The following is a 13,232-nucleotide window of genomic DNA, read 5'->3' as shown; positions in this document are numbered from 1 at the left end:
ATACTGAAAATACATAAAACAAACAGCTTACAGTTTTCTCATTCTCCTTTTGGGATTACCCAGAATCTTTCTTGGGATTGAAAAAAATAAGCTCCAGGGTGGGTGATGGATCCTGTGTTGTAAGCTGATAGGGGACCAGTGTCTTTGAATTTTAACTTCATCACTGCATATTAGAGAGAAAACCTATGGAATAGGTGGAATTTTCTAGAGGAATGGATGGCATTAACTGGAGCAGACAGGTGGATTAAACAGAAACTATTGCAGCATGTGTGGAGTTTGTCCCAGTGTCTGCGTGGGTTTCCTCCGGGTGCCTCCCACAGTCCAAAAAAAAATGTGCAGGTTAGGTGAATTGGCCATGCTAAATTGCCTGTAGTGTTAGGTGCAGGGGTAAATGTAGGGGAATGGGTCTGGGTGGGTGTGCTTCGGCGGGTCGGTGTGGACTTGTTGGGCCGAAGGACCTATTTCTGCACTAAGTAATCTAATCTAAGAAAGAGAAATGTTTGTTTGTGAAATAACTGCACAGAAGCTGTATCTTGTTACAGAGTCACCATTTGTTTATTTGTACACTGGCTGAGCAGCCAGCTCAGAGTCAGTCACTGAACCAGGGAGATTCTCATCTGGTTATTTTTTCTTTATTTAAAAAAAAGGAGGGGAAAAAGACAAAGAAACACTCCTTTTTAAACAGCAGGAACACTGACTAGGTGGGCCAGATGGCCAGCTCAGTCAGTCCCCTAAAAATAGAGGAGATACTACATCTCCTGGTTAATATTTTAAACAAATTACAAAAAACAGTTTACAAAAAACTGTTCATTTACAGCTGTATACAACAGCAATTTTACAAGAGCAGCAAAGCCAGACCCCAAACCCTACCGTTCAACCAGTTTACAGGGAGAGGACAAACCTCAAATCCCAGTTTCACATATAAAAGACAGTGACAATGACATTTTTACATAAAATGACAATCAAGTTACATAAACAGTGCATACAATACAGACCCAGCAAGCCCCGTCCCTCCCACCTTCCGGCCACTCTAAGGCAGCCTGCCCCTACACACCTTCTGGCTCTGTCCACCCCATGCCCCTTCCAGTTCTCTGTCCGCCCTGACACATCTTTTGACCACCTCTAAGACAGCCCACCCAGTATCCACCCAGGGTGACAGCAATCAGGACGGCCTACCCACCTTCCGGCTTCACTAACCAACCTCAGCACCTTACGACCACCTCTGGGGCAGCCCACCCCAGTACCTGCCCAGGGTGACAGCACGGAGGACAGCTACCCACCTTCTGGCTCTCGGTCTGCCCCCAAGTACCATTGGGCTCTCACCCACCCTGATGCACCATCCAGCCAGTGGGCTATCCCTGGCACACCTTCCGGCCACCTCTAGGACAGCCCATCCCCTTCCCTGGGATGACAGCGTGCAGGGTAGCCCACAAGCCTTCCGGATCTAAGCCTGGCCCTACGCACCTTCTGGGTCTCGGCTGCTCGGACACAGCTTGCGACCACCTCTAGCCCATCCTGATTACCCCTTCTCAGGACAACAGTGCTCAAAACGGCCTACCCACCCTCTGGCTCTCAGGGCAACTTGCAGGAGGGTGGCCTACCCACCTTCCAGCTCTCAGGACAGCCTACCCACCCTCTGGCTCTCTGGGTGACTGCTTTCAGGACAACCCATGAGCCTACCAGCTCATAGCAAGGCCTGCCAGATCCAGGGACACACACAGTCCAGGTGATAGACCCAGGAAACACCACAATACAGTTCATTACCAAAAAACAGTCCTTTCTGGTACACAGTCCAAATCTATATACAGTCTTCAAAATATAGAATCCATTTCCAGGAAGAGGCCACTCCAGTATACAATGTGCATTGTCAGAATGAGAGTCCACTCCAAATTACAGAGTCCATTGCTAAAAACAGAGTTGACAACCAAGGGCAGAGTCCACTCCCGAAGGCAGCAAATACACACCCCACAGGTGTTCAGTCTCCATAGAATCCTGGCCCAGCCTTGGAAAACCAGGTCCACTAACAGGAACAGTACATTGTACAGGTGCAGTTAACTCAGAGGTTTGATCCACTCCCAAAGGAAAAGGTGTTGTCCCAAACTCCAGGATACAACAAGAGCTCTCCTCCCAGCACACACACAGGTGTTCAATCTTCAGAGGCCCAGTCCCAGGGCTAGGCCTCTCCACAGGAACAGCTCCTCTGGTAAAAACATATGTCTTCCACAAGGGCTCAGTCCAAACACCAATAAAAAGTGAAGACATACAAAAAACAGAAAACTAGAGTCCAAGGGCTAAGCCTTACCACAAAATTAACATTATCCTTTTCTCGAAAAGAGTAACACACAGGCTGTAACCAGCCAGTGAAACAACACTCCCCTAATGAGAACTGAGTCACATCTGAAACACATTGTGCACATCAGGAGTTTAACAATCAGTCCTCACTAAAAGGAATGCCAGTTAAACTGGCTAAATAATTCAGCCAGTTCAGAAATCAGGTTCCTCCTCCAAAAAAAAAGGGGGAAGCAGTAACATACTGACTAATACCAGCCAGCATAGAGTCAGTCCCCTAAACTAAGAGGATGCTACAGCTCCTGGTTATATTTATATTTTATTAAACAAATTACAAACAAACAGTTTACAAAAAACATTTACAGCTGTACATAAGAGACAGCAATGTTACAAGGGAGAGGAGCAGCAAAGCTAGGCCCCAAACCCTACCATTCAACCATTTTACAGGGAGATGAGGACAAACCTCAAATCCCAGTTCCATGTATGACAAGACAGTGACAATGACATTTGTACATTAGACAATACCGTTACATACAAAAGTGCAGACAATACAGACCCAGCAAGCCCCTGCCCCTACCCACCTTCTGGTTCTCGGTCCACCCCATGCCCCTTCCAGTTCTCGGTCCACCCTGACACACCTTTCGAACACCTCTAGGACAGCCCGCCCCGGTACCCGCCCAGGGTGACAGCAGTCAGGACGGCCTACCCACCTTCCGGCTTCACTAACCACCCTCAGCACCTTTCGACCACCTCTGGGGCAGCCCGCCCCGGTACCTGCCCGGGGTGACAGCGCTGAGGACGGCTACCCGCCTTCTGGCTCTCGGTCTGCCCCTACGTACCATTGGTCTCTCACCCACCCCGTTGCACCTCCGACCAGTGGGCTATCCTGGCACACCTTTCGGCCACCTCTAGGACAGCCCATCCCCTTCCCTGGGACGACAGCGTGTAGGGTAGCCCACAATCCTTCCGGATCTCAGCCCACCCCTACGTGCCTTCTGGCTCTAAGCTGCTCTGACACCTTTCGGCCACCTCTAGGACAGCCCGTCCCGATTACCCCTTATCGGGACGACAGTGCTCAGAACAGCCTACCCACCATCTAGCTCTCGGGGTGACTGGCATCAGGGTGGCCTACCCACCCTCTGGCTTTTAGGACAGCCTACCAACCTTCAGATTCACAGCATGGCCTACCCACCCTCCGGCTCTCAGGGTGACAGCTTTCAGGACAACCCATGAGCCTCCCAGCTCACAGCAAGGCCTGCCAGACCCAGGGACATGCAAGACAGTGCGGGTGATAGACCAGGAAACACCACAATACAGTTAGTTACCCAAAAAAAAACTCCCTTCTGGTACACAGTCCAAATTTATACAGTCTTCAAGATATGGAATCCATTTCCAGGAAGAGTCCACTCCAGTATACAATGTGCAATGTCAGAATTAGAGGCCGCTCCAAACTGCAGAATCCGTTGTTAAAAAACAGTCCACAATCAAGGGCAGAGTCCACTCCTGGAGGCAGCAAATGCACACCCCACAGTTCAGTCTCAACAGAGTCCTGGTCCAGCCTTGGAGAGCCAGGCCAACTCACAAGAACACAGTACATACTACAGGTGCAGTTAACTCACAGGGGTTTGGTCCACTCCTGAAGGAAAGGTCTTCTCCCAAACTCCAGGATACAGCAACTGCTCACCTCCCAGCACACATACAGGTGTTCAATCTTCAGAGGCCCAGTCCAGGGCTAGGCCTCCCCACAGGAACAGCTCCTCTGGTAAAATGCATGTCTTCCACAGGACTCAGTCCAAAACACCAATAAAGAGTGAAGACACATACAAAAAAACAAAGAAAACTACAGTCCAAGGGCTATGCCCTACCACAAAATTAACATTGTCCTTTTCTCAGAAAGAGAAAAAGGAGAGAAAAGAGTAACATACAGGCTGTAACCAGCCAGTGAAACAACAATTCCCTAATGAGAACAGAGTTACACCTGAAACACATTATGTGCATCAGGAGTTTAACAATCAGTCCTCACTAAAAGAAATGCCAGTTAACAAACTGGCTAAATAATTCAGCCAGTTCAGGAATCAGGTTTCCCCCTCCCAAAAAAAAGGAAGCAGAAACTAACAGTAACATACTGACTGTAACACCAGCCAGCACAGAGTCAGTTCCTAAACTGAGAAGACTCTGAATCTCCTGTTTATATCAGTCAGCCAGGACTTTCCTGATTGATCCAGGTTAACAACCCTGATGAATGACCTTGTAGTCAATGAGGTCAACCTCTTCCCAATCATTATAGTTTATTATTTTCATTCACTGACAGGATTGTGGGTTTCACAAAATACAGAATCCCAGTGTGGAAACAGGCCCTTCAGCCCAACAAGTCCACACCGACCCTCTGAAGACTAACCCACCCAGACCCATTCCCCTACTACACTACATTTACCCCAGACTCATGCAGTTAATCTACACATCCCTGAAATTTATGGGGCAATTTAGTATTGCCAATTCACCTAAGCTGTACATCTTTGGAGTGTGGGAGGAAACCGGAGCACTTGAAGGAAACCCACGCAGACACGGGAAGAATGTGCAACTCCACACAGTCATCTGAGGCTGGAATTGAACACAGGCTCCCTGGCGCTGTGAGGCAGCAGTGCTAACCACTGAGCCGCTGTGCCACCCCAAATAGTTTATTAACTATTTATTACCCATCCCTGATCACCTAAAGGGTAGTTCAGAGTCATCCACATTACTGTGGGTCTAGAGCAATTTATAGGCTACACAGGGTCAGGATGAGAGTTTCCTTAGTGAACCAGCTGAGTTTTTGCCCAGCAATTGGTGGTGGTTTTATGGTCATCATTAGATTCCTAATTCCAGATTATTTTAAAAAATTGATTTCAATACCACCATCTGTCATGATGGGATTCAAACTCAGGCTCCCGGAACATTACCTGAGTCTCTGGATTAATAGTCTAGCAAGAATACCATTAGGCCATTGCCTCCCCATTTAAAAAGAAAATTGCAGTGAGAAACAAGTTGTCTCAAGTTGGGAAAAGAAGGAAAGTCAGAAAATGAGCAAAAAGGCAGTAAGAAATAGGTGATTGCGTAGAAGAAGAATTGCGAGCCTTCAATCCTACTGTTGGCCTGCTGCATTTTCAATAGGCTGGCACTCCACCTGGTGCATAAATATGTCTCTGAGTTAATCAGCCTTAGATTATTTCTAAATTTCAGATGGGCTTTCTGCAGCTTTTGTATTGTTTTGAAGTGTAGTAGAAGTGGAAGAATTCAAATAAAATTTCCTCTAAAAATAGGAATCAAATCAGCCACGATTTTACTGAATGGTAGAGCAGTTTGGTTGGGCCCAAAGGCCTATTTCTATTTCTTATGATGTTAAGATTAACCTTCTCTGCACATAAACTGCCTGGCTTACGGTTTTTTACGAGAATTTACTCGTTTCTAATTTTTGAACATGACAGGCCAACTTAGCAAACTAGTTCATAAAGTATATGAGATCTGATGCTTTACCAACAGAGTTAAGGAGGTCAAAAACTAGGCAGTTATGTGAGACTTTTATGAAACAGTAGTTTATCCTCAGCTGGATAACAGTTAGAATTTTGGGTACTAGGTTTTTGGAGGGGGTTGAAGGTGCATAACAGATATGTTCAATGGTCCCAGGAATATGCCATTCCAATTACATGGATGGATTTGAGAAGCTGAAGATAAGCTCCTCACAACTGAAAATTTGGTAAATGTGTTCAAAATCATGAAAGGAGTATAAATGTAAACTGTTTTTAGAGGTTAAGAAAATCATGAGGGGCACAGATGAAATGAATTGCCAAGGTCTTTTTCCTCAGGTAGGGGAGTCCAAAAATAGGTTTAAGATGAGATTGGAAAGTTTTAAAAAGGACATGAGGAGTGGTTCCAGTGACTGGCGGTTGCTGGGTGACAAGCTCTGACTGTTTGCTCAAGCTGCCTGTAAGTTTGTAGCTGGCCGTCAGCATGAACCGTCCGGAGGAGGAGCGGGAAGCTGCCGCCTATGACCGGCATGTTTCCAGACTCAACTGCCTCTACCACGACCCGAAGGTCGATCTAGAGTTTGGGGAAATTAGACCTGCGTTCAAGGTGAGCACTGCTTACTTTACGCAGTTGATCATTTCGACGCTGAAGGATATGCATAAAGAGTTTGGAGCTGCCTTACTTGTTGCTGTATTGAGGTATGAAGAAGAAACATTGACGGCTATATGAAGAGTAAAAAATGGTGGCCTTGTGAAGCTATGGAGTGCACTGACCCTGCTGTGATCTTATCAAAATTTGAAGTATGCTTTCAGAGTAATGCAGGTCTTGCCATTTCTTCTTGCACTATCAGGCAACAATAGACAATTTGTGTTAAGCTAAGGTCATTGACAATTAACAGGTGTTTAAAGTGACCTGCTGTAAGAAATGCCATTTTGTGCTCAAAGAGTTATTCTTAGTATCTTTCAGAGCCCATTAAAGATGGGTCACTGGCACACAGACAGCATGCTGATGCTACAAAATGCTTTTCTTCAGACTGTACATCTTCAGGTTGGCAAAAGAGCTGAACTTACCAAAGCTTTTTCACAGAGTGATGTATTCACCTTTTCAGAGTTAACTACTGATACTAACCCATTACATCTCAATGAAGATTTCACCAAAGACAAAAAGTTTGGAAAGCTAGTTGTGGCATGGTGTACTGGTTTGTAGATTAATGTCTGCTGTTTTGGGAATCAAATTACCTGGATGTGTTCTTCTGTCCCATGATCTCTGATTTTTAGCACCCTTTTATATATGTGAGCAGGCCTCAGCAATTGCTGATGTTAATAGAATATGGAGGTCAATAACTTGGATTGAGTTTCATGTATTGTCAAGGAAACTAGGAAGGGGGAAGTAAAGATCATGTTGCCAGACAGTAGAGGTCAAAGTGTATGTCTTTATAATTGAAACTGAAAAATAACTTGGCAAAGTTATTTGGGCATGCTAGTATTTGTAATGCTTATGGAAATGATTGAAAATTCAAGTAATTTGAAAACTGATATTATTTCAAACAATATTCATTGGCTGATATGTTTGTAATAAATACCAATGTTTGTTAAAAAAGGGACCTGAGGGGCAACTTTTTCTGGAGGAAGGTTTGTAATGCAGTTCCCCAGAGGTTTAATTGGGACCCTTTTTTCTGAAAAATATTAATGATCCAGATTTTGGTGTGGAGGGTTCAATTTCAAAGTTTGCAGTTGACAAGAAACTTGGAAGAATTGTAAATTGTGAAGAGGACAGTGTGTAATTCCAAAAAGACATTGACAAGTTACTGAAGTGGGTGAATAGATGGCAGATGAGGTTCAATGCAGAGAACTGCGAGAGATTCATTTTGGTTAGAAGAATATTGAAAGATGGGGTATAATTCTAAAGACAGTGCAGGAGTAGAGGACCTTGGTGTACATGAGCACAGATCATTGTAGATGGCAGGACAGGTGGAGGGAACAACTAGGCAAAAGTGAGGACGGAAGATGCGAGAAACCAGAGTTTAGATCAGAGTGGTGCTGGAAAAGCACAGCAAGTCAGGCAACTGGGCTTTTGCCAGAAACGTCAATTTTCCTGCTCCTTGGATGCTGCCTGACCTGCTGTGCCTTTCCAGCACTACTCTGATCTAAACAAAAGGTGGAGGGAACAGCTAATAAACCTTACAAGATTCTCAACTTAATGAAAGGACATGGAGTTCAACAACAAGGGGGTGATGTTGAATGTGTATATGACACTCGTTAGACCTCAGCTAGAGTATTGTGTACAGTTGTGGGCACCACATTATAGGAAAGATGTGAATTTATTAAAGAGAGTGCAATGTGATGTACAAGAATGAAAAATTCAGTTATAAGGATAGATTGAGGAAGTTGGGACAGTTTTCTGTGGAGAGAAGACAACTTTGGAGGTGGTTTTGGTCGAGGTTTTCAAAATCATGAGCAGGCTGGATAGAGTAGATAGGGAGAAGCCTTTCCCAAGCATAAAAGCTATAAGAACAATAAGGCATAGATTTAAAGTGATGTACAAAAAAAGCAAGTCTGATCTGAGAAAGATACATTTTCACACAGCGAGCAGTTAGTGTATGGAATGCACTGCCCTGGAAGTGTGACAGAAGCAGGTTCAATTAATGACCAAGAAGGCATTGTATGATTATATAGGTAGAAATACTGTGCCAGGAAAAAGCAAGAGATTGGCACTTGGTAATAATGCTCATTTGGGGAGCCAATGCAGGCATGATGCGCCAAATGACCTCCTTCTGTGCCATAATACTTCTGTGATTCTGTGAATTAAAGCTTTCAAGAAGAAATTTAATCAATACTAAAACTATAAGAGTAATGAGCTAAGGAACAGGATTAACTGGAGAAAGAGACGGAACAATGTTGATAGGCTAAACGGACTCCTTTTGTGCTATAGTATTAAACTATTTTGTAATTTTCTATACAATTGTTGTGATGAAATGGCTAGTAGTAATTCTTGTGACTTGAATGGATCTCAAATTTAAAATGAAACAGAAAACCATACATATTTAATTATGAATGACAAGTCCAAAATTAAAAGTACATTCAGATCTCATGTGAATAATTTTCCTTAGATTTTGTTTATTCATTCCATATCTGCCTTCACTGCTGTGTTCATAATGTTTTGCAGGTTTCTCAAAAAATGGTGTATTACTGCTGGCAAAGGTTCTTAGCTTTGTGCCTGAGTATATTTGGTAAACAGACAACAAATGCTTTTAATAAACATGTACCAAGAATTATCTGCGATTATTTAAACTTGAACCTATTTCAAAGGTACTTCTGGGAAAGACAAAAGGGTTGTTTACTATTGGGGTTTACATTCACAATCTTTGGCTTCAGTTTCACAACATCATTAATTCCATGTCAAAGACAGCATTCAAGTACTCTCCTAGTACTCCACTCAAAGAACTGCAGTGCCGATAGCCAGTCCTCTTGCTATGCCTTACATCAGAGACAGAATTAAATAATTAGAATAGGCCATTATGCTGAACTGGTAGAAATTCTAACCACAAAAAAAAAACAAATTAGTAGCTGAACTCAGCTGATCTGTAGGACCTTAATTAATTCTTCGTTTGAGCTGATAATAGTTCCTGAAACACAATTAATTTATAAAATTCATAAAGACTCATCAAAATGATGTCTAATTTGATAAATAAGCCAAATAAAAACATTCCTTCATCAAAATTCCACTTAACTATAAGTTATGCAGTAATGTGTACCAATCCCATCTCAGCTAAAGATCTACACCTTATTGAAATAATATTATGTTAAAATCCTCGATTTTCCTACATACTGTTATACTTGCAACAGTTTTGGTTTGGACTATGTTAAAATGCTAACCTCTCCGCATCAACTAAACACAAACCAGAATATGTGTGTATTTATTTACGAATGGAAGAAAGAAATTGAAAAGTTCAGCACATAAATGGAAATAAAATGGAGTGTTTTTTTTCCCAAAGAAAACTCACTTTGTTTTAAAGACCCTGCCTTTGGTTTCTTCATATTTTTCTGTTATCAGTGTAGTATTTCTAAATGCTAAAAGTTAAATAACATTTCTATCTAACCAGGTACCTTAATTTCAAAAGACTGAAGATGTATTTTAGTGCCTTCGCAATTCATTTTCATGATGAAGGTAGGGAATGGGTGTGAGCGTGGGATGAAATCTCAAAGCTCTTGTTCCTTCCTTTCAAATCAGGCATTCTTTCTAAGTCCACATACCTCCAAAGGTGATTCAGTCTTTTGTACCATTTGTGAATAATAATTCAGTGTTTACAAAAAAGTGTACACCTTTACTCAAGGAAGACAATATCAATGATGAAAGGAGCATAAAATGGATGAATTTAACTGTACAGACCAATATGTGGCAGAAACTGTCTACCACAAGACTCAAATCCATATATGAGGCAGGAGATGGACTTTCTGTTGATATTTCTGATAGTGCTATTCCTTCCATCTTTTTGCATCTTGCATCCACACTAAGCAGCATTATAAGTCTAGGCCTTAAATTCTTCTTCCATTTCAGCATACCATTGTTGTCTGTCAATAGCTAGGCTTCCTCAAGAGCCAAAGGCCAGCTGGACTGTGTCAAGTAAATCGTTAAGTCTTGCAACACCTTTATTGTTGATATACTTCCTTCAGCCATTCACAAATTCTCATAAAATGTATTTTAGAAACCATATGTTGTCCAACCTAACAATCAATCACCCCACCAATGGGGAGCATTATTTTTTGTGCCTTAATGCTGATGTAGTGAGTAGATTCTAGCATTTGATTGTTACTGATCTTATCCTATTACCCAATGAAAGGGAAGGTGCAAAGCTATCTTTTGTGAACTGAAGTTCATGACAAACAACTCTTGCTCTCTGAAATAAGTACCTTAATCATTCTGATACATTTTAGTGTAAATCCCACAGAATTTAGTCGCTATTTGTAGAAGTGTTATTGAATTATGTGAAAATACCATGGATAATGTTATTTTTCTACGGATAGATTGAATGAAAAGTAATTGGAAAAAAAGGCAAAGGTTTCTGTAATGTCGCTAAGTCTATTTCCTAGTTCAATGTTATTTCAGTCCAAAAGGAAATAGGCAATCTTAGATCTAGTCCTGGGAAATGAAGTGGGGAAGTTGTGTCAGAACTGTGAAAAAAACTTCGGTGCCAGTGAAGATAACAGTTCGATACGGAAATTGTAAAGGAGAGGAAATTGGTGAAACAGAAATATCCATCTGGTCGAAGCAAAATCCAAGAAATTGAAAAGAAAATTAATTCGTAAAGAGTGTATTCTGTGCGCAACTGCCCTACTTCCCGTTCCAAGACTTTGAATACTCCTCTGTATGTCAACATTTATAGTGCTAAATAGATACATTAGTACTGTTTTATATTAGCATTTGTAAAAGAAATATAAGTGGAGTTATTAGTACGATATCAAGATACTGAGAATATGGAGGAAATGGTTGAGTTGTATGAGGAACACTAATTTAGCTCAGTGAACTGGAGCTGAATTAAAGCGTCTGGAGATAAAGTGACAGTTCCATATTTACTAGAAATCAAGAATTTTGGGACGCTTGTCACGGAGGCAAGATGGATTTTGCTTATTCTTATTCGGTAAAGCCTAAAGACACAAAGACTGAGGTGATATATTTGTGAAATGTTTTCTGTTTTCGCTCGTAATTGCGGCAAGATCCATATTGTAAGTCTTTTCCAAATCTTAAGGAACTGGCCAACGATAGTACATTTTAATGGCAGAAAGTCTCAAAATTATGGTTTTGGCTCGTGTCTTCAATGAGTGATTTCAGCAGTTCATTTTCTGTCATTTCGGTGCCCCGGTTGAAACAGTGACCACTCGCGTGCGGAAAAACTCGCGGAATCTGCTTCCCATCCGAATTCCACACAAAGCTCAATCTACTGGAAAATGGTAATAATGACTCTTCTAAAGACCCGCTGAGGCCTTTAAATCATGATCCAAATGTATACTCTTAATAGTTTACACCATGACATTAATTTAGCGAATATGAAAACAGGATGGCAGTCCAAAGAAGGGCCATATTATATTCGAAACGTTAACTCTGCTTTCTCTCCATGGATGCTGCCAGACCTGCGGAGTTTCTCCAGCACTTTCTGTTTTCCTTTCAGAACTCCAGCATTGGCAGCATTTTTCATTTGAAAAACAAACGGTGTTGTCTGGAATTTATTTCGAAATATATTACTTTCAATTGAGGTGCACTGGGATCTCGCAACATGCTTTGAGCAATTTGGGGTTTGTCAGGAAGCAATTTATCCCGTGCTAATGCCTGAGAGAGATTACCAGCTCGGTAATGAAACTGTCTTCTTTCCTTGTCACTAAGATTTAACACGCACTTAAACATGGTTTGTCCTTTCATATTATTCGGAACTTACAGAATTCCCGGCAAAATGAGCAAACCCAATGCAGGCTAAGTGTTCCTAACCTCGGTCCTATACTTCGGCAAAATGTGGTCATTGGAATTATTTTGTGAATACAAAAAATAATTGAATGGCTAGACTTGCTTTAAACGAACATCTGTTCCTCGTTTTCTTTGCTTCTGCAAACGGGCTCATTGAACGTGTGTAAAAGACAATCACCTTTGGAGTCTGTTCCGTATACAAAGCTCTGTTTGGAATAGTTGACGCGCTGGAAATATTGCATTTGTGAACAAACATATCTGTTAAATAACGTGCTCAAAAACTGATACCTACGTTAGTGAAGTTGTGAATCTGGGATTGCAGCTAAAATCGTATCTATTGTTCAAATGAAACAGTGGCTAGAGCTGGAAAAAGCCCAGTGGCTGATATGATTTATGATCCCCACACTAAGTTCTGGCAGTGTTTAATTTCTTCACTTACCGGAAGCCAGGATCAAGGCAGATGTTGAGGTTAAGACACTCCAGCAGCCCATTCTTTTGCAGGTAACCGAACATGAAAACCCCGGAACAATCAATTGGTGCTTTTTAGTTCCATAGTGTGATTTTGGTACAGTATAAGGATCATAGTAGGAGGGAAAGAGCGAGCTGAGTGCTAGTTGGCGGGGGTAGGGAGGGGGACGGAGAGGGGGTGGATCTTGGATGGATTTTGGTGTGGGCGGATCTGCATGCCAGCTGGTCTGAACTTGCCTTTAAACTCCAGCCGCAAGGCTCAATGTGGGGCCGCCCAGAAGGAAGCTGTTGAAACGTCAAAAAAAAAACTGACTTTCCACAGGCTAAACCAAACGGAGCCAGATAACAGTACTATTTTTAAACTCGAAATGTTCATTTAACTAACCAGCAATTTATGGCAATGAAACTAAGCCCACAAGGAACTGCATCATTAAGCCCCAAATGCTCGTGCAGTTCCATTGAAGTAACCAGCAAAGATTTAGCATTTAAACACGTTATTAAAAAAAAGTTATAGA

General features: G+C 42.1%; 1 protein-coding gene and 2 pseudogenes across 3 annotated transcripts in view; 2 read left to right on the top strand and 1 right to left on the bottom strand.

Moving 5' to 3' along the window:
- tgfbr2l (transforming growth factor beta receptor-like) overlaps positions 1–12,853 on the bottom strand; it is a 105,918-nt gene extending 93,065 nt beyond the window's left edge. Inside the window, exon 1 of one of the 3 annotated variants that reach the window (XM_043693970.2) lies at positions 12,689–12,853. In XM_043693970.2, coding sequence (XP_043549905.2) covers positions 12,689–12,740 — 52 coding nt within the window. In that variant the 5' untranslated portion in view covers positions 12,741–12,853. The remainder of the gene's footprint in view (positions 1–12,688) is intronic. The other 2 variants (XM_087989184.1, XM_043693969.2) reach the window with 2 other exon arrangements.
- Positions 6,198–6,672, top strand: LOC122551889 (ribonuclease P protein subunit p14 pseudogene; annotated as a pseudogene).
- On the top strand, positions 6,718–7,563 carry LOC148149639 (hydroxyacyl-thioester dehydratase type 2, mitochondrial-like; annotated as a pseudogene).
- Positions 12,854–13,232: the final 379 nt, after the last annotated feature.

The sequence above is a fragment of the Chiloscyllium plagiosum genome, unplaced genomic scaffold (assembly GCF_037043375.1).
Source record: "Chiloscyllium plagiosum isolate Xiang-an unplaced genomic scaffold, Cpla_swu_hap1 HiC_scaffold_7, whole genome shotgun sequence".
NCBI lineage: Eukaryota > Metazoa > Chordata > Chondrichthyes > Orectolobiformes > Hemiscylliidae > Chiloscyllium > Chiloscyllium plagiosum.
This window is presented reverse-complemented; position numbering and strand designations above follow the sequence as displayed.